The sequence below is a fragment of the Pimephales promelas genome, chromosome 3 (assembly GCF_988280905.1).
Source record: "Pimephales promelas chromosome 3, fPimPro1.hap1.1, whole genome shotgun sequence".
NCBI lineage: Eukaryota > Metazoa > Chordata > Actinopteri > Cypriniformes > Leuciscidae > Pimephales > Pimephales promelas.
The window spans coordinates 39,272,209-39,292,122 of record NC_142771.1 but is presented as its reverse complement, the minus strand read 5'-3'; the positions used below and the strand labels follow the sequence as shown (position 1 = coordinate 39,292,122).

Sequence of the window (19,914 nt, the reverse complement as noted above, 5' to 3'; positions counted from 1 at the left end):
TTTAATCAAAAATATCTTCATTTGTGTTCCGAAGACGAACGAAGGTCTTACGGGGTTGGTACAGCATGGGGGTGAGTAATTAATGACTTAATTTTCATTTTTGGGTGAACTAACCCTTTAAATGTATTACTATGTAAGCTGAGCACAAATCGTTTTTATTAATTCTTCTAAATAGGCTATTGATAAGCCTATTTTTATGAATGCATTTTTTTCAAAGGAAAACACAGGGTGTTGAAGTTAAACTATTACAAGCAGTGTTTCTTTAATGAAAAAAAGATTACCTCAAAACTTGATGACTATGGGCTATGTGCACAACTGTAGTTTCGAACTTCCGTTTTTGTCAGAAGTTGGCGTATCAGTTTCCGGTCTACGACTGGTCATCCGCATCCACTAATAAACAAAGAAGATGAGTGCTGCTGTTTTACGAAAAAAAGAGTTCTTAAACACATCTAAGTTTCTAAGAACTGTAGTGGATCTAACGTCCGTTTCACACCCGTTTGCAGTGTGTGTTGCGGTGCAGGAGCGTTCACATATTTTGATGCGTTTGCACAGTGAATAACTGATCCGCGGCTGTACAACAAACACATACTTAATATTTTTATTATTTTTTGCGCGTCGATCAAAATGTCTATTTTGTGCAGCCACTGCGCACGAAGGTTGGTGTTTGGAAGCAGTAGAAGCTCAAATGGCTGTTAGCGACGACAGCAGTCTTCTACGCACCATGTAAAAAGGTTAGGGCTTTCACTTTTCACTGATGTGGTATATATAACAGCAGCACAGCGATCGTTTCCACACCGAATCTATTTCTGCTGTGCTGCAAACGCTGGTGGTCAAAATGATAAAGATTGACCTGAAAATGTAGTAATTTCACCATAAATGAGTTTAATTAAATAACACGTAGTAATCTCACCATGAATGCACATTTAATCAAGGAAAACTACAATTTACTTCAACCAGGCGGCAGAATGAACTCGATCGTGGAGGTGGAAAAATAAGACATGCAAGATCTATTGTTTTAAAATTAAAATGCAAAACAAAAGGCAAGTCGGCTGCTTTTGTCAATTTCAAATTTTAATTTAAATTATTTGCGATTTTAATATAGGAAATATTTGACCACTTGCTTGAGCAACTTGTAATGCATGGAGTAACCCAGACAGCAAACTGACATTGAATCAACGTGGAAACGACGTCTCTCATGACATTGAAACAACGTTGATTTGCTCATTGAATTAATGTTGAACCAACGTCAGACGCGGCATTCTTCAAAGCTAAATGAAATCGAAAATTGGTTTGCTTTCATAACGTTGAAACAACGCGTTGATTTCAAGTTGATTTTCCGTTAGTTTTGAAAGAATGACGCGTCTGACGTTGGTTCAACGTTAATTCGATGAGCAAAACAATGTCAGATCAACGTTGTTTCGATGTCATATTTCCACGTTGATTCAATGTCAGTTTGCTATCTGGGAATAGCCCTAACTTACATTGTTTAAATTGTGTTTAAACGTGCATACAAAGAATCGCAATGCTGACACATCTTTTTGTTTTTAAAAATAAGTTGCAGCATAACTTCTGGACTTTAAATAAAATATTAAGTATGTGTTTGTTGTACAGCCGCGGATCAGTTATTCACTGTGCAAACGCATCATAATAGCCTAAATGTGAACGCACTAACAGCACGCTCCTGCACCGCAACACACACTGCAAACGGGTGTGAAACGGACGTTAGATCCACTACAGGTCTTAGAAACTTAGATGTGTTTAAGAACTCTTTTTTTTTCGTACAACAGCAGCACTCATCTTGTTTGTTTATTAGTGGATGCGGATGACCAGTCGTAGACCGGAAACTGATACGCCGACTTCTGACAAAAGCGGAAGTTCGAAACTATACAGTTGTGCACATAGCCCATACACTCACCTAAAGGATTATTAGGATCACCTGTTCAATTTCTCATTAATCAACCAATCGCATGGCAGTTGCTTCAATGCATTTAGGGGTGTGGTCCTGGTCAAGACAATCTCCTGAACTCCAAACTGAATGTCAGAATGGGAAAGAAAGGTGATTTAAGCAATTTTGAGCGTGGCATGGTTGTTGGTGCCAGACGGGCCGGTCTGAGTATTTCACAATCTGCTCAGTTACTGGGATTTTCACACACAACCATTTCTTTTCACACAAAGAATGGTGTGAAAAGGGAAAAACATCCAGTATGCGGCAGTCCTGTGGGCGAAAATGCCTTGTTGATGCTAGAGGTCAGAGGAGAACGGGCCGACTGATTCAAGCTGATAGAGGAGCAACTTTGACTGAAATAACCACTCGTTACAACCGAGGTATGCAGCAAAGCATTTGTGAAGCCACAACACGCACAACCTTGAGGCGGATGGGCTACAACAGCAGAAGACCCCACCGGGTACCACTCATCTCCACTACAAATAGGAAAAAGAGGCTAGGTGGCTAAGATAAGTTCCAGTTCTGGTTTATTTTTATGCTCTTGGCTGACATGTGGCATTGATATGGCCTGCTTGTGGCCCAGATATGGTTTTCCACAAGTGCCAGATGTGGGGAAACAGTGGGGGTGTCTTTGCCGAACTCTTGTGAAAAAAAGAATGCTATTTCATGACTCTTGCCACTATACAGCCTTATATCTCTATATGGAGCTGTTCCGCTGGGTCCCAAAATCAGTTCACCTTCATGTATTCAGATACACATGTAGACATTATGACTTTTTTTGGTAAAATTTGAGCATTTTTAGATTGAATTGTGAGAACTTTTAGGTTTGTCTACGTGTACTGAAGCATTTCTCGCACTAAATTCATTCCCATGGGGGGGTCAAATTGACCCGTGAGGGAAAGATTTGTTACTTTTTTTTTTACATTTCAACAACAAAACTCAACAAATCCATTTAATTGTTTTTTGTGTATGTGTGGCTCAAGTGTGAGAAAAGTCCTAGGGTCCTGGGCCCCTATGATTTAAAAAAAAATACTTATTAAATAAAAACGAGTTTTATTTCCAATGACTTATACTTTCGCTCCAAGTAAGATAATGCAGGGTAAACTTTGGATTTTAATACAATACAGTGCAATAATGTAGGCGAAGAGTAGGCGGTCTTTTTGTGCCCAGAATAAGCTTAAAATGGGTTCAGACTTAAAGCCGTTACTCAAAGGTCGGTCCATGTCAGACTAATGTAAACACATCGACTGCTACCAATTTTTTACCCAGCTAGAAAGTATGATCTTTTCCCGCAGACTAGTCCAGCTATTGAAAGTAAAATTCTTCACCACACGCTCCTGAAGGGTGTCTAAAATAATTCAGTGTGACATCTCAGTGAGATTGAAAATAATCATTTATCCAGCCATGTTTGTACACAGTGTGTGCTATTCTAGAAAGCTCCACTAACAGACCAATTACACTCCCTCCATGCACAATTTACTCTGCCGGGAGTCGCCCAGTCACCCTCCACTGAGAGAGGACAGTGAACGAGCCAATTTCGCTTCAGACCCTTAACCAATTAGGGGTGAAAACACACATTCACTGTCACACAGGGGAGAGAATGCCAGAGAGAGAACAAGATAAATGGAAAATAGAGACAGTCAAAAGAGAGCACGGTTTGTTCATGCAGGTTGTTTTGCCAACACCTCGTCTTTTGTAAGACTCGGTAAAATGAAGATATTTCGTAAAAAATAGACACGCACTGACATCTCAAGCACTCCGTTCTTTGAATGTGATTAAATATTGCATCGTCTCCTCATACCGTAGACTCAATATGAGCCCAACATGCTTTATTACATCGATAAACATTTATCAGCTTGTTTGCGGAGTTTCAGTCGGCACATTCATGAGTCAATGGGAGTATTTGACCAGTTAAGATTACAAATAGATCATGTTACATTACTAGTGAATTTTTTATGCTTTCAACTCACCTTCTCCTCTCCTACCTCATGAATTTAACATACATCTTATGCTATCAATAACAGGAGGACCTTTATCTTTTGCCTTATGCCTTATGGAATCTGTGCAGGACCTGAGCATAATGTTAGCTTGAGGTCATCCAGCTTGAGCAGATTTACCGTCACCCAGCTGAGATAGTGGCACAAGATGAAAGCAAATCACAGACTTGGCTGGTGGGTTTTTCTGGTCATCCTAGCTTCTCTGTGACATGACAATTCTCTGAGGAAATGGAAATCTCAAACCAAAGTGATTTTCTTTTGATGGATGCCACTGTTGTGTAGGGTAGAGTTGGGAAAGCTGTGCCACATTTGCTTAATGTCCTCAAGAAAAGATGAAATGAGATTTTAAAAGATTAAACGAAAATAAACCAACACACTAATATGCCTAATTATATGATATTATATTTCTCAGCTGTCAGCTGAAATGAGATGAAAACATATACATATTTCAGTGAATCAGACTTCATTAATACTGGCTTCAAGTACACTCCCACTCAATAAATCATTTTAAACGTGATTAAAAAATGTCACCCAGCGTGAGACAAGCGGCTCGTAAAAATGGATGAATGGATCACAAAATATCAAGATAAATAGTAAAAGGAGCAAGTAAATGGAACAATCACAAATCCCCTGGCACTGCACATAGGGGTTAAAGGACAACTCCGGCGCAAAATGAACCTTTGGTCTAATTACACATTGCTATCTAGTCAACCGTTTTCTGAGATTTGTTTTCATGATTGCCGAATGTAAATAGTTTTATCTCTAAATACAGTTTAGCCTATAACGCTAGTATAATGCTAGTATATAGGGCATAGAGTAATGACAAATAAAAATCGCTTGTTATTACCACTAACACGGCTCAAAATAGCCCCTCACCAACACGACAGCATAATAAGGGTCCCTACATTCAAACCGAAGCGTTGAGAACTTTGTCAGTGTCCAAACAGTTTAATAAGAAGATATTTTATACACACAGTCAACTTCGCGAATACAGGAAGAAGCCATCTTTGAAAAAAAGTCTCTACCAGTCGATCTACGAGCGCCGATCCAAGTGCGCTGAACTGTGCAGAATCTCATATGGTCCGTTGTTTCCAGTAGAAACACAAACACAAACCGTTTTCTTCTCTTCAATATGTACACGTAGCCTACTGTTCGCGCTCACATTATCACTTTATTCACATCTCACCAGCGCACTTGGATCGCTGTGAGAAGATCCGAGTGCTAAAAAGGTGGGCATCAAAGTTGTAAAGTTCATCAATTTGAAATAGCTTTTGAACCTTTTTATTTTTACATAATTTGTTTCTGGTAATGTTTTGTATTTAAACATACCATATTTATGCCTTTTTTAAGTTGGTGGAATCCATTCTTGTCCATAAACCCGGTGGGGAGCATATAATAAATGAATACAACCGATTCAAGTCTTTGAGTGATGAAACGAGGAGGAAAATGGTGAACATCCTGGCAGCTGACATGACAGAAAAGAATGGGTAATCTGCGTATCTTTAACTGGTGTTTATATAATCTCTCAATGTTCCATAATTTCTTGTTTTTTTTTTAACCTGTGCTAAAGCTAGGTTATTTTATTTATTATACAGTACATCACCACCAAGGCAGGTTAAAGAAAAATATGCCAGAGGAATTGTGTCTTTGTTCCCTTACCTCAGTGACCCCATGTCCAAAAAAGGCTACGTAAGAATCATAATTTTCTTATTATTTTAATTCATGTGTTGACATGTTAAATGCTGATGATCACACACACAATACAGGTGGTGTATTTTGCTCTTGAATTAATACTATTTTTTTTTTTGTCTTTTTTTAGGAGCATTACTATGATGGTGAGAGTGGCACTGGGTACTTGGCATGGAGAATCAAAACTATACAAAGAGGCCTGGCTAAAGAACGAAGAGCATCACGTGATGGTACAGAATGTAATTCAGAAATCACCTTTTTTTCATAGTTCATTGTGCCATCTATCACAGTTTTGTTGCTATTGAGTTGCCATAACTGACATTTTAAAGATGGTTTCTTTTACCTTTTTTATTTTTTAGTATGAACTGTCTATAGTTATTATCTTTATGCAGTGTTGAAGGTTCTAAAATGCTTAATTCATCAGGACAAGGATCGTCTGCTGAGGGGATGTCTGGTGGACCAACTGTAAGACAAGTGATGCTGTCAAGTGATATATTGATGGTCTTTCCACGTTTCAAAGACGTTAAAGGCTTGGTAAGTAAAGTCTTTATAATCCCAGATTTAAGGATTTTTAAAAATGCTTAGCTGTTTTCTAAAAAATACGTTTGTTCAGGGTTTATGTCTAATAGTGATTCCCTTCCTTAGATTGAGCAAGACTTTGTTCTGATGTTTGGAGAAGGAGCGTCAGGCAAGCTACTGGAGAAGTGGACTACTGCATTCAAGAAAAAAGTGATTCAGCAGTGCAAAAAGCTTCCAACCACCAGTGATGTTGGAGAATTCCTGCTAGCAGCTGAATCTCCGTCTGATGACTCAGAAGATTGTGTTAATTTTGGTAAGATGTTTAAAATAATTTAAAAAAATAAAATAACAGTATATTTTATTTAGTTCCCATAAATGTTTTTGATATTTATTCTTCATTATCAATTTTCTTTATTGATGAGATTTTGCTAACATAATTAATTCTGTCTAAACAGTTTGGGACTCTGACCTCTCTTCTATAATACTGCTGTTGCATCTGATCCCACCTTCTGCCCAAGGCCGAAAGAGACCAGGAAAGGTGTCTGCTTCTCAAGCAGAGAAACATCTTGTTGTCTTCAAGAAGGTGAGTGTTTTTTTTTTTTTTTTCCATATTATTTAACACATCAGTGATGGTTCTCTTCAATTTGCTTGGTCTTCTCAGAGTGGAACAAACATTGAGGAGCATCTTCGAAACATTACTGCTAGTGCTCAGCCCTCTCTTTTGGCTGTGGGACCTCAGAAGAAATCAGTTCACCAGTTCTACATCATCCTCGATCAGCATGCCATTCCATGCAAGTCAACCTCTTCTCTTGGTGCCTTTGACGAACTGTTTAAGTCACACTTTGTTTTTGGTACCTCCTACAACACTATGCTACACAACATGTACACTTTCATTCAGACCACTGTGTACAACATAGATGTTGGCAAAGTGAAAGAGAGTCCTCGTGTTGCTGAAGTCAGAGCAAGGTTGCTTAGCTAGGTCCCTTAAGTTTTTCTGCCCCCATGAAGAGTTTTGTTTGTCAAGCTGATTCAAATGGTTCAAAAGAGCTTCTTAGGCACCTCAGATTAGTTCATGGTTTTGTTCCTGGGAAGAATCTAAGCCTTAAATGCATAGAAGCAGGTTGTGGTTCTGTGTTCGGTACTTTTTCAGGTTTTAGGAAACATCTGCACACAAAACATGCTGAGCAAAGCGACGGTGAGCAAAATTTTGACACTACTGATAGCCATGAGACTACCAAGGCAGATGGACAAAGTAGTTCTGAAGTATTTGATCAGATTGGCAGTGCTGGAGAGGTGGCCGCAACATCTGTATTGTTAACATCAAATAAGAGCACTTTCAATATGTGTGCATCTGCTGTTGCACAACTAAAAGTTGCTGGATTAAGTCAATCTGCTATCAATGGTTTTGTTTCATCTATGGAGGAAATGGTTTCTGAGATTCATAGTCAGGCCCAGGATGCAGCCTTGCTCTGCCTGCCTTCACAGGACACCGCTACTAAAAGAAAGCTAGAACACTCATTTCAAAATTTGGAAAAATCCATTTACTTAGTTAAATTCGGAAGCCAAGCGAAAGAGACTCTTTATGGAAAAGTGGGGAATTATTGAACCAAGCGAAATTGTGCTTGGCACAAGATTTGACAGCAGGAGGAATAAAACTACAGGAACATTTGATCAGGTTGTTGTAACTGTACAGAACTGTACAGAAGTAGCATGTGAGATGCCAGTGTTTTGTAAGATCAAGACTATTGCTGTGAAAGACGAAAATGTGTTGTTGTGTGGAACACTGATGGAAACTGTATGTTTTGATGACCATTACCATGCATTTACAGTCAGACTGCATCCAGACAGAGTTTTAAAGGTAGTGAATATTAATGAGCTGTGCTCTTTCAAACCATTTGATCTCCAGATGAAATATGGTACAACAGATTCTGCACTGCATGTAGTTCCATATTGCCATTTGATGCAGATGTGATGTATTTTTGTAAATGAACGTTTCCTGAGCCTGAATGCTCATTTTTGTTTTAATAAATGTTTTAAATTTGACCGTTGAAGTTGTTTTCTTTGTTTTGGAAACTTGTTTTTAGTTTATTATTAACTTAGTTTATTATTTTAAAGTACTAACACCACAAAGGGAAAATTTTTAATTATTAAAAATTTAAATATACTCTACATTAGTGAATAATTAACACCAAAACGAGTTCATTTTTGATTTGTGTTAAACTGTGGTAACACCAAACAGAGTTAATTTCCCCCTAGTGTTAAACTGTGGGAAAACCAGACAGAGTTATTTTCCCCCTAGTGTTAAACTGTGGTAACACCAAACAGAGTTAAATTCCCCTAGTGTTAAACTGTGGTAACACTGTTCAGTGTAGAGCAGTGTTGAATTTTTACTCAAAATAGAGTTAATTTTACTCTGAAAATTTAACACCACGAATAGAGTCAATTTTTCACCAATTCTGAGTGGGACCAAATACACTCGGACCAAGTGTTAAATTTAACTCTTATAGAGCTAATTTAACTCTGCAAAATTTACTGTGTACACGTTTTCCAAAGTGGACAAACGTAATTATTTCACGTCTTGTCGTGATGGGTTGGGCACTGAAGTTACAGGAGTTTCTTCTCGTTGCTAAACAACGGAACTAGGTCGAGTATTTAAAAGGTTATGGTTAACACGGTTAACGTGGTTTAACGTTGATGTAATACGTTGTTTTAAAGTACCTTTTGCTTAAACGAGGAGCTGGGGGACACCGGAAAAACAGAGCCGGACAGTATCGGAGTACATTTACTTGAAGAGGGCCATGAGACATAGACCTGAGTGCAACAATGGAGGCTCTAGACCCTTCCAGTGCTGAGATATCGAAACTCAAAATTTCGACCCGAAAAAAACGACAGTGTTACCCTTTACGTTTTTTTTTTTTTTGGGTGAAAATTTAAGTATCCCCAATCTTCTCAAAACTCTGGATTCTGATAGAGGGCCTTGAGACTTAGACTTGAGTGCAACAATGGAGGCTCTAGACCCTTCCAGAGCTGAGATATCGAAAATCAAAATTTCGACCCGAAAAAAAAAAACGACAGTGTTACCCCTTACGTTTTTTTTTTTGGGCGAAAAATTAAGTATCCCCAATCTTCTCAAAACTTTGGATTCTGATAGAGGGTCATGAGACATAGACCTGAGTGCAACAATGGAGGCTCTAGACCCTTCCAGAGCTGAGATATCGAAATTAAAAATTTCGACCAGAAAAAAAAAACGACAGTGTTACCCCTTACGTTTTTTTTTTTTGGCGAAAAATTTAGTATCCCCAATCTTCTCAAAACTCTGGATTCTGATAGAGGGCCATGAGACTTTGGCTGCGTTCCAAACCGCATACTCAATGAGTAGGTACATAATTTCAATAAGTACTTACTCATCGAGCGCTAAAAGAGTAGGTACTTTATAGCCAAATCTCGTTGAGTATGAATGCGAACCGGACATCTGCCATGTTGACGTTATCATGTGACCTACTACGCGTTATCACAAGCGCAACACCTTCATGCAATAAAAAAAATAATATGAACGATACGTTTAATTAATCTACGTATAAATATCTTGATATTGATGAAACTTGCTCATTTTGTTGTGGTATTGTTGAAGAAACAGCTGCCTATTTATTTTGTGAATACATTTAGGGTTGATTTAAGTTGTTATATTTTAAACCCTACTAATGTGACCAACAGTGTTATTCTAACGATATTTTTTTTATTAAGAAACCCCAAAATCATCATCTCTTGATTATGTTGTTAATTTCTTTATTTTATACCCAAAAAGTTTCTCCTTTAAGTTTTCCTCTTTTTCTTCATGAATTTACCTCGTTTCATCCCTCAGATATAACAACAACTTTTTTTATGTATTATGAAGAACTATAATGAAGATATTTAGCCTTTTTTATTGTTCTTATTTCCTGTGTATAAATATAATTTTATGTCATATTATGATGTACACAAACCAATGATCTTTATATTTTCTGTTTTGTCACTATGATTGTTACATAAACTATAGTATCTTTCCATGATCTTGCATATTAATAAGTTTAAATTATATGAGCGACAGGTGCTCTAACACTTCATAACATCAGTAACTTGAAAGCACAACCTAGAACAGCGTTTGTAATGTCTGCACAAAGGAGACGGGCAGCTGCTTGAAGATCTCTTCTGGAGAAAACTGTTGATTTTATACTCCAAAAATGTAAGTATCACTGCTTAAAAATTAATATTACCTCAGAATGAATTTCATTGTTAGCCCACCCCAAAACTTAAACAAAATAATAATATTAAATGCTGACCAATACTTATATAACTTTTTATATACTAAAAATATAATTTAATAAAACAAGCAAAATGTAATTTGTTTTTTAATATGACAGTAATGCATGAATTCATTTATATTGCTAAATGCAGTGAAACATCTCAATTGTCAGTCAATCGATGAATTAATGCATAAATTAATTACATTTTATATACTGACAACAATAAGAAACATGAATAAATGAGTAAAAGAACAAATAAAAGTAACCATCACAATAAACAAATGCATATACAAGTCAACACATGAAACAGCTTTATTCAAACTACAAGCATGTATTTACAGGCACTGAACCCCAAACCCTACTGCCGACTCAACACAGCGGTTCCCATTCATTGATGACAGCATTCAGCATCATGAGCCTCTCTCCACTGGATAAACACACGCGTGTTCTTCTGTCCCTGTAACATACAGACAAGATTCACATTACGAGCTCAACACTGCATTTACATGTTGAGGTTGATGTGTTAACTCACTTTTAATCCAACTTAAATGTTACTCAATATATCAACACCAATAAGGGACAAATTAAATATCATGTTTAGTTACTTTATAGATGTTTTTATTCACAGCACATAATTTGTCTAATGTAAGCAGTGTTGACAACAGTGAATTATCCTACATAATAGCACACACATGTATTTTTCATGTTGGGATGTGCTCACCTGCAATACTTATACAATATTTTCCTTCCTGATGTAAATAGACATTTTAAATAAGCGTTTTTAAGATGTATGGTTATGTAATACACGTTGGAAACGTAACTTTACGGTTACTGGAGCTCCCCTGTTATCAATACATAATAAAACATGTGTTTACAGCAAAATCACAACTATACTATACTGTCTAACTCCTTTAGACGTTCAACAGTTAAAACGTTTACTCTATAGTAGTTTAACACATACGATTTAAACCGTATTTACTCACATTTGAAAACCCCCGCGTCGCTTATCTCCGCGATGTTGATATTGACGTATCCTCTCGCGTGGCCTCCTGGGATAGATGAGTATCATGAGTAGCCGTGGAAAAGCACTCAAAAATCTGGGCGGAAGCAGTAAGCCATCCGGGAACTTCTCGCCTACTCTTTTTATGAAAACTGATGTTTCGAACGTACTGCTTCCTTCACGTACTGTTTTCGCCTACTATATAGTAGGAAAGTAGGCATATTGGAACGCACTTAAGTCCGAATCTCGCGACAATTGCTACGTCACCCAGGTAATTCTCGCCTACTCTTTTGGATTCATTCATACTTTTTTGCTCGCCTACTCTTTTTCCCATACTAAATAGTAGGGAAGTATGCGGTTTGGAACGCAGCCTTAGACTTGAGTGCAACAATGGAGGCTCTAGACCCTTCCAGTGCTGAGATATCGAAACTCAAAATTTCGACCCGAAAAAAAAAACGACAGTGTTACCCCTTACGTTTTTTTTTTGGGCGAAAAATTAAGTATCCCCAATCTTCTCAAAACTCTGGATTCTGATAGAGCGCCATGCGACTTAGACCTGAGTGCAACAATGGAGGCTCTAAACCCTTCCAGAGCTGAGATATCGAAAATCGAAATTTCAACCCGTAAAAAAACAACAACAGTGTTACCCCTTACGTTTTTTTTTTTGGGCGAAAAATTTCGTATCCCCAATCTTCTCAAAACTCTGGATTCTGATGGAGGGCCATGAGACATAGACCTAAGTGCAACAATGGAGGCTCTAGACCCTTTCAGTGCTGAGATATCGAAACTCAAAATTTCGACCTGAAAAAAAAAAACGACAGTGTTACCCCTTACGTTTTTTTTTTGGGCGAAAAATTAAGTATCCCCAATCTTCTCAAAACTCTAGATTCTGATAGAGGGCCATGAGACATAGACCTAAGTGCAACAATGGAGGCTCTAGACCCTTCCAGTGCTGAGATATCGAAACTCAAAATTTCGACCTGAAAAAAAAAATGACAGTGTTACCCCTTACGTTTTTTTTTTTTGGGCGAAAAATTAAGTATCCCCAATCTTCTCAAAACTCTGGATTCTGATAGAGGGCCATGAGACATAGACCTGAGTGCAACAATGGAGGCTCTAGACCCTTCCAGAGCTGAGATGTCGAAACTCAAAATTTCGACCCGAAAAAAAAACCGACAGTGTTACCCCTTACGGTTTTTTTTTTTTTGGGCGAAAAATTAAGTATCCCCAATCTTCTCAAAACTCTGGATTCTGATAGAGGGCCATGAGACTTAGACCTGAGTGCAACAATGGAGGCTCTAGACCCTTCCAGAGCTGAGATATCGAAATTCAAAAATTCGACCAGAAACAAAAACGACAGTGTTACCCCTTACGGGGTTTTTTTTTGGGGTGAAAAATTAAGTATCCCCAATCTTCTCAAAACTCTGGATTCTGATAGAGGGCCATGAGAAATAGACCTGAGTATAACAATGGAGGCTCTAGACCCTTCCAGAGCTGAGATATCGAAAATCAAAATTTCGACCCGAAAAAAAAAACGACAGTGTTACCCCTTACGTTTTTTTTTCGGCCGAAAAATTTAGTATCCCCAATCTTCTCAAAACTCTGGATTCTGATAGAGGGCCATGAGACTTAGACCTGAGTGCAACAATGGAGGCTCTAGACCCTTCCAGAGCTGAGATATCGAAAATCAAAATTTCGACCAGAAAAAAAAAACGACAGTGTTGCCCCTTACGTTTTTTTTGGGGGCGAAAAATTAAGTATCCCCAATCTTCTCAAAACTCTGGATTCTGATAGAGGGCCATGAGACTTAGACCTGAGTGCAACAATGGAGGCTCTAGACCCTTCCAGAGCTGAGATATCGAAAATCAAAATTTCGACCCGAAAAAAAAACGACAGTGTTACCCCTTACGTTTTTTTTTGGGGCGAAAAATTAAGTATCCCCAATCTTCTCAAAACTCTGGATTCTGATAGAGGGCCATGAGACTTAGACCTGAGTGCAACAATGGAGGCTCTAGACCCTTCCAGAGCTGAGATATCGAAAATCAAAATTTCGACCCGTAAAAAAAACGACAGTGTTACCCCTTACGTTTTTTTTTTTGGGCGAAAAATTAAGTATCCCCAATCTTCTCAAAACTCTGGATTCTGATAGAGGGCCATGAGACTTAGACCTGAGTGCAACAATGGAGGCTCTAGACCCTTCCAGAGCTGAGATATCGAAAATCAATATTTCGACCCGTAAAAAAAACGACAGTGTTACCCCTTACGTTTTGTTTTTTTGGGCATAAAATTAAGTATCCCCAATCTTCTCAAAACTCTGGATTCTGATAGAGGGCCATGAGACATAGACCTAAGTGCAACAATGGAGGCTCTAGACCCTTCCAGTGCTGAGATATAGAAACTCAAAGTTTCGACCCGAAAAAAAAAAACGACAGTGGTACCCCTTTCGTTTTTTTTTTTCGGGCAAAAAATGAAGTTTCTCCAATCTTCTCAAAATTATGGATTCTGATAGAGGGCCATGAGACTTAAACCTGAGTGCAAAAATGGAGGCTCTAGACCCTTCCAGAGCTGAGATATCGAAAATCAAAATTTCGACCCGGAAAAAAAAACGACAGTGTTACCCCTTACGATTGTTTTTGGGGGGCGAAAAATTAAGTATCCCCAATCTTCTCAAAACTCTGGATTCTGATAGAGGGCCATGAGACATAGACCTGAGTGCAACAATGGAGGCTCTAGACCCTTCCAGAGCTGAGATATCGAAAATCAAACTTTCGACCCGTAAAAAAAACGACAGTGTTACCCCTTACGTTTTTTTTTTTGGGCGGAAAATTAAGTATCCCTAATCTTCTCAAAACTCTGGATTCTGATAGAGGGCCATGAGACTTAGACCTGAGTGCAACAATGGAGGCTCTAAACCCTTCCAGAGCTGAGATATCGAAAATCTAAATTTCGACCCGTAAAAAAAACGACAGTGTTACCCCTTACGTTTTTTTTTTTTTTGGGCGAAAAATTAAGTATCCCCAATCTTCTCAAAACTCTGGATTCTGATAGAGGGCCATGAGACTTAGACCTGAGTGCAACAATGGAGGCTCTAGACCCTTCCAGAGCTGAGATATCGAAAATCAAAATTTCGACCCGTAAAAAAAAACGACAGTGTTACCCCTTACGTTTTTTTTTTTTGGGCGAAAAATTAAGTATCCCCAATCTTCTCAAAACTCTGGATTCTGATAGAGGGCCATGAGACATAGACCTAAGTGCAACAATGGAGGCTCTAGACCCTTCCAGTGCTGGGATATCGAAACTCAAAATTTCGACCCGAAAAAAAAAATGACAGTGGTACCCCTTTCGTTTTGTTTTTTTTCGGGCGAAAAATGAAGTTTCTCCAATCTTCTCAAAACTCTGGATTCTGATAGAGGGCCATGAGACTTAAACCTGAGTGCTAAAATGGAGGCTCTAGACCCTTCCAGAGCTGAGATATCGAAAATCAAAATTTCGACCAGAAAAAAAAACGACAGTGTTACCCCTTACGATTTTTTTGGGGGGGCGAAAAATTAAGTATCCCCAATCTTCTCAAAACTCTGGATTCTGATAGAGGGCCATGAGACATAGACCTGAGTGCAACAATGGAGGCTCTAGACCCTTCCAGAGCTGAGATATCGAAATTAAAAATTTCGACCAGAAAAAAAAAACGACAGTGTTACCCCTTACGTTTTTTTTTTTTGGGCGAAAAATTTAGTATCCCCAATCTTCTCAAAACTCTGGATTCTGATAGAGGCCCATGAGACTTAGACTTGAGTGCAACAATGGAGGCTCTAGACCCTTCCAGTGCTGAGATATCGAAACTCAAAATTTCGACCCGTAAAAAAAACAACAGTGTTACCCCTTACGTTTTTTTTTTTTGGGCGAAAAATTTAGTATCCCCAATCTTCTCAAAACTCTAGATTCTGATAGAGGGCCATGAGACATAGACCTAAGTGCAACAATGGAGGCTCTAGACCCTTCCAGTGCTGAGATATCGAAACTCAAAATTTCGACCTGAAAAAAAAAATGACAGTGTTACCCCTTACGTTTTTTTTTTTTTGGGCGAAAAATTAAGTATCCCCAATCTTCTCAAAACTCTGGATTCTGATAGAGGGCCATGAGACATAGACCTGAGTGCAACAATGGAGGCTCTAGACCCTTCCAGATTTGAGATGTCGAAACTCAAAATTTCGACCCGAAAAAAAAACCGACAGTGTTACCCCTTACGTTTTTTTTTTTTTGGGCGAAAAATTAAGTATCCCCAATCTTCTCAAAACTCTGGATTCTGATAGAGGGCCATGAGACTTAGACCTGAGTGCAACAATGGAGGCTCTAGACCCTTCCAGAGCTGAGATATCGGAATTCAAAAATTCGACCAGAAACAAAAACGACAGTGTTACCCCTTACGGGTTTTTTTTTTTTGGGGTGAAAAATTAAGTATCCCCAATCTTCTCAAAACTCTGGATTCTGATAGAGGGCCATGAGAAATAGACCTGAGTGCAACAATGGAGGCTCTAGACCCTTCCAGAGCTGAGATATCGAAAATCAAAATTTCGACCCGAAAAAAAAAACGACAGTGTTACCCCTTACGTTTTTTTTTTGGCCGAAAAATTTAGTATCCCCAATCTTCTCAAAACTCTGGATTCTGATAGAGGGCCATGAGACTTAGACCTGAGTGCAACAATGGAGGCTCTAGACCCTTCCAGAGCTGAGATATCGAAAATCAAAATTTCGACCAGAAAAAAAAACGACAGTGTTACCCCTTACGTTTTTTTTGGGGGCGAAAAATTAAGTATCCCCAATCTTCTCAAAACTCTGGATTCTGATAGAGGGCCATGAGACTTAGACCTGAGTGCAACAATGGAGGCTCTAGACCCTTCCAGAGCTGAGATATCGAAAATCAAAATTTCGACCCGAAAAAAAAACGACAGTGTTACCCCTTACGTTTTTTTTTTTTGGGCGAAAAATTAAGTATCCCCAATCTTCTCAAAACTCTGGATTCTGATAGAGGGACATGAGACATAGACCTAAGTGCAACAATGGAGGCTCTAGACCCTTCCAGTGCTGAGATATAGAAACTCAAAGTTTTGACCCGAAAAAAAAAACGACAGTGGTACCCCTTTCGTTTTTTTTTTTTCGGGCGAAAAATGAAGTTTCTCCAATCTTCTCAAAATTATGGATTCTGATAGAGGGCCATGAGACTTAAACCTGAGTGCAAAAATGGAGGCTCTAGACCCTTCCAGAGCTGAGATATCGAAAATCAAAATTTCGACCCGTAAAAAAAACGACAGTGTTACCCCTTACGTTTTTTTTTTTTTGGGCGAAAAATTAAGTATCCCCAATCTTCTCAAAACTCTGGATTCTGATAGAGGGACATGAGACATAGACCTAAGTGCAACAATGGAGGCTCTAGACCCTTCCAGTGCTGAGATATAGAAACTCAAAGTTTTGACCCGAAAAAAAAAACGACAGTGGTACCCCTTTCGTTTTTTTTTTTTCGGGCGAAAAATGAAGTTTCTCCAATCTTCTCAAAATTATGGATTCTGATAGAGGGCCATGAGACTTAAACCTGAGTGCAAAAATGGAGGCTCTAGACCCTTCCAAAACTGAGATATCGAAAATCAAACTTTCGACCCGTAAAAAAAACGACAGTGTTACCCCTTACGTTTTTTTTTTTGGGCGGAAAATTAAGTATCCCTAATCTTCTCAAAACTCTGGATTCTGATAGAGGGCCATGAGACTTAGACCTGAGTGCAACAATGGAGGCTCTAAACCCTTCCAGAGCTGAGATATCGAAAATCTAAATTTCGACCCGTAAAAAAAACGACAGTGTTACCCCTTACGTTTTTTTTTTTTGGGGCGAAAAATTAAGTATCCCCAATCTTCTCAAAACTCTGGATTCTGATAGAGGGCCATGAGACTTAGACCTGAGTGCAACAATGGAGGCTCTAGACCCTTCCAGAGCTGAGATATCGAAAATCAAAATTTCGACCCGTAAAAAAAACGACAGTGTTACCCCTTACGTTTTTTTTTTTGGGCGAAAAATTAAGTATCCCCAATCTTCTCAAAACTCTGGATTCTGATAGAGGGCCATGAGACATAGACCTAAGTGCAACAATGGAGGCTCTAGACCCTTCCAGTGCTGAGATATCGAAACTCAAAATTTCGACCCGAAAAAAAAAAACGACAGTGGTACCCCTTTCGTTTTGTTTTTTTTTCGGGCGAAAAATGAAGTTTCTCCAATCTTCTCAAAACTCTGGATTCTGATAGAGGGCCATGAGACTTAAACCTGAGTGCTAAAATGGAGGCTCTAGACCCTTCCAGAGCTGAGATATCGAAAATCAAAATTTCGACCAGAAAAAAAAAACGACAGTGTTACCCCTTACGATTTTTTTGGGGGGGGGCGAAAAATTAAGTATCCCCAATCTTCTCAAAACTCTGGATTCTGATAGAGGGCCATGAGACATAGACCTGAGTGCAACAATGGAGGCTCTAGACCCTTCCAGTGCTGAGATATCGAAACTCAAAATTTCGACCCGAAAAAAAAAACGACAGTGGTACACCTTTCGTTTTTTTTTTCGGGCGAAAAATGAAGTTTCTCCAATCTTCTCAAAACTATGGATTCTGATAGAGGGCCATGAGACTTAAACCTGAGTGCAAAAATGGAGGCTCTAGACCCTTCCAGAGCTGAGATATCGAAACTCAAAATTTCGACCCGAAAAAAAAAAACGACAGTGTTACCCCTTCCTTTTTTTTTTTTTGGGCGAAAAATTAAGTATCCCCAATCTTCTCAAAACTCTGGATTCTGATAGAGGGCCATGAGACTTAGACCTGAGTGTAACAATGGAGGCTCTAGACCCTTCCAGAGCTGAGATATCGAAATTCAAAAATTCGACCAGAAACAAAAACGACAGTGTTACCCCTTACGGGTTTTTTTTTGGGGGGTGAAAAATTAAGTATCCCCAATCTTCTCAAAACTCTGGATTCTGATAGAGGGCCATGAGAAATAGACCTGAGTGCAACAATGGAGGCTCTAGACCCTTCCAGAGCTGAGATATCGAAAATCAAAATTTCGACCCGAAAAAAAAAACGACAGTGTTACCCCTTACGTTTTTTTTTTGGCCGAAAAATTTAGTATCCCCAATCTTCTCAAAACTCTGGATTCTGATAGAGGGCCATGAGACTTAGACCTGAGTGCAACAATGGAGGCTCTAGACCCTTCCAGAGCTGAGATATCGAAAATCAAAAGTTCGACCCGAAAAAAAAAAACGACAGTGTTACCCCTTACGTTTTTTTGGGGGGCGAAAAATTAAGTATCCCCAATCTTCTCAAAACTCTGGATTCTGATAGAGGGCCATGAGACATAGACCTGAGTGCAACAATGGAGGCTCTAGACCCTTCCAGAGCTGAGATATCGAAATTAAAAATTTCGACCAGAAAAAAAAAACGACAGTGTTACCCCTTACGTTTTTTTTTTTTGGGCGAAAAATTTAGTATCCCCAATCTTCTCAAAACTCTGGATTCTGATAGAGGGCCATGAGACTTAGACCTGAGTGCAACAATGGAGGCTCTAGACCCTTCCAGTGCTGAGATATCGAAACTCAAAATTTCGACCCGAAAAAAAAAACGACAGTGTAACCCCTTACGTTTTTTTTTTTTGGGCGAAAAATTAAGTATCCCCAATCTTCTCAAAACTCTGGATTCTGATAGAGGGCCATGCGACTTAGACCTGAGTGTAACAATGGAGGCTCTAAACCCTTCCAGAGCTGAGATATCGAAAATCGAAATTTCGACCCGTAAAAAAAACAACAGTGTTACCCCTTACGTTTTTTTTTTTGGGGCGAAAAATTTAGTATCCCCAATCTTCTCAAAACTCTAGATTCTGATAGAGGGCCATGAGACATAGACCTAAGTGCAACAATGGAGGCTCTAGACCCTTCCAGTGCTGAGATATCGAAACTCAAAATTTCGACCTGAAAAAAAAAATGACAGTGTTACCCCTTACGTTTTTTTTTTTTTGGGCGAAAAATTAAGTATCCCCAATCTTCTCAAAACTCTGGATTCTGATAGAGGGCCATGAGACATAGACCTGAGTGCAACAATGGAGGCTCTAGACCCTTCCAGAGCTGAGATGTCGAAACTCAAAATTTCGACCCGAAAAAAAAATCGACAGTGTTACCCCTTACGGTTTTTTTTTTTTTTGGGCGAAAAATTAAGTATCCCCAATCTTCTCAAAACTCTGGATTCTGATAGAGGGCCATGAGACTTAGACCTGAGTGCAACAATGGAGGCTCTAGACCCTTCCAGAGCTGAGATATCGAAATTCAAAAATTCGACCAGAAACAAAAACGACAGTGTTACCCCTTACGGGGTTTTTTTTTTGGGGTGAAAAATTAAGTATCCCCAATCTTCTCAAAACTCTGGATTCTGATAGAGGGCCATGAGAAATAGACCTGAGTATAA

At 38.8% G+C, this 19,914-nt stretch overlaps 1 protein-coding gene and 1 long non-coding RNA gene across 2 annotated transcripts; one reads left to right on the top strand and one right to left on the bottom strand.

Moving 5' to 3' along the window:
* The first annotated feature begins 5,297 nt into the window (after positions 1-5,297).
* LOC120474899 (uncharacterized) lies at positions 5,298-8,147 on the top strand. Its single transcript, XM_089128049.1, has 7 exons — positions 5,298-5,429; positions 5,538-5,631; positions 5,762-5,861; positions 6,056-6,165; positions 6,277-6,463; positions 6,606-6,733; positions 6,812-8,147. Exons 1-7 carry the CDS (start codon positions 5,389-5,391, stop codon positions 7,127-7,129), a joined length of 978 nt encoding a protein of 325 aa, XP_088984175.1. The 5' UTR covers positions 5,298-5,388; the 3' UTR covers positions 7,130-8,147.
* A 2,574-nt stretch (positions 8,148-10,721) lies between these two features.
* On the bottom strand, positions 10,722-11,798 carry LOC120490217 (uncharacterized). Its single transcript, XR_005624866.2, has 2 exons — positions 11,417-11,798; positions 10,722-10,890 (listed from the first exon to the last, which is right to left on the bottom strand). It is a non-coding gene; the product is annotated as an uncharacterized LOC120490217 (long non-coding RNA).
* Between the last annotated feature and the right edge of the window lie 8,116 nt (positions 11,799-19,914).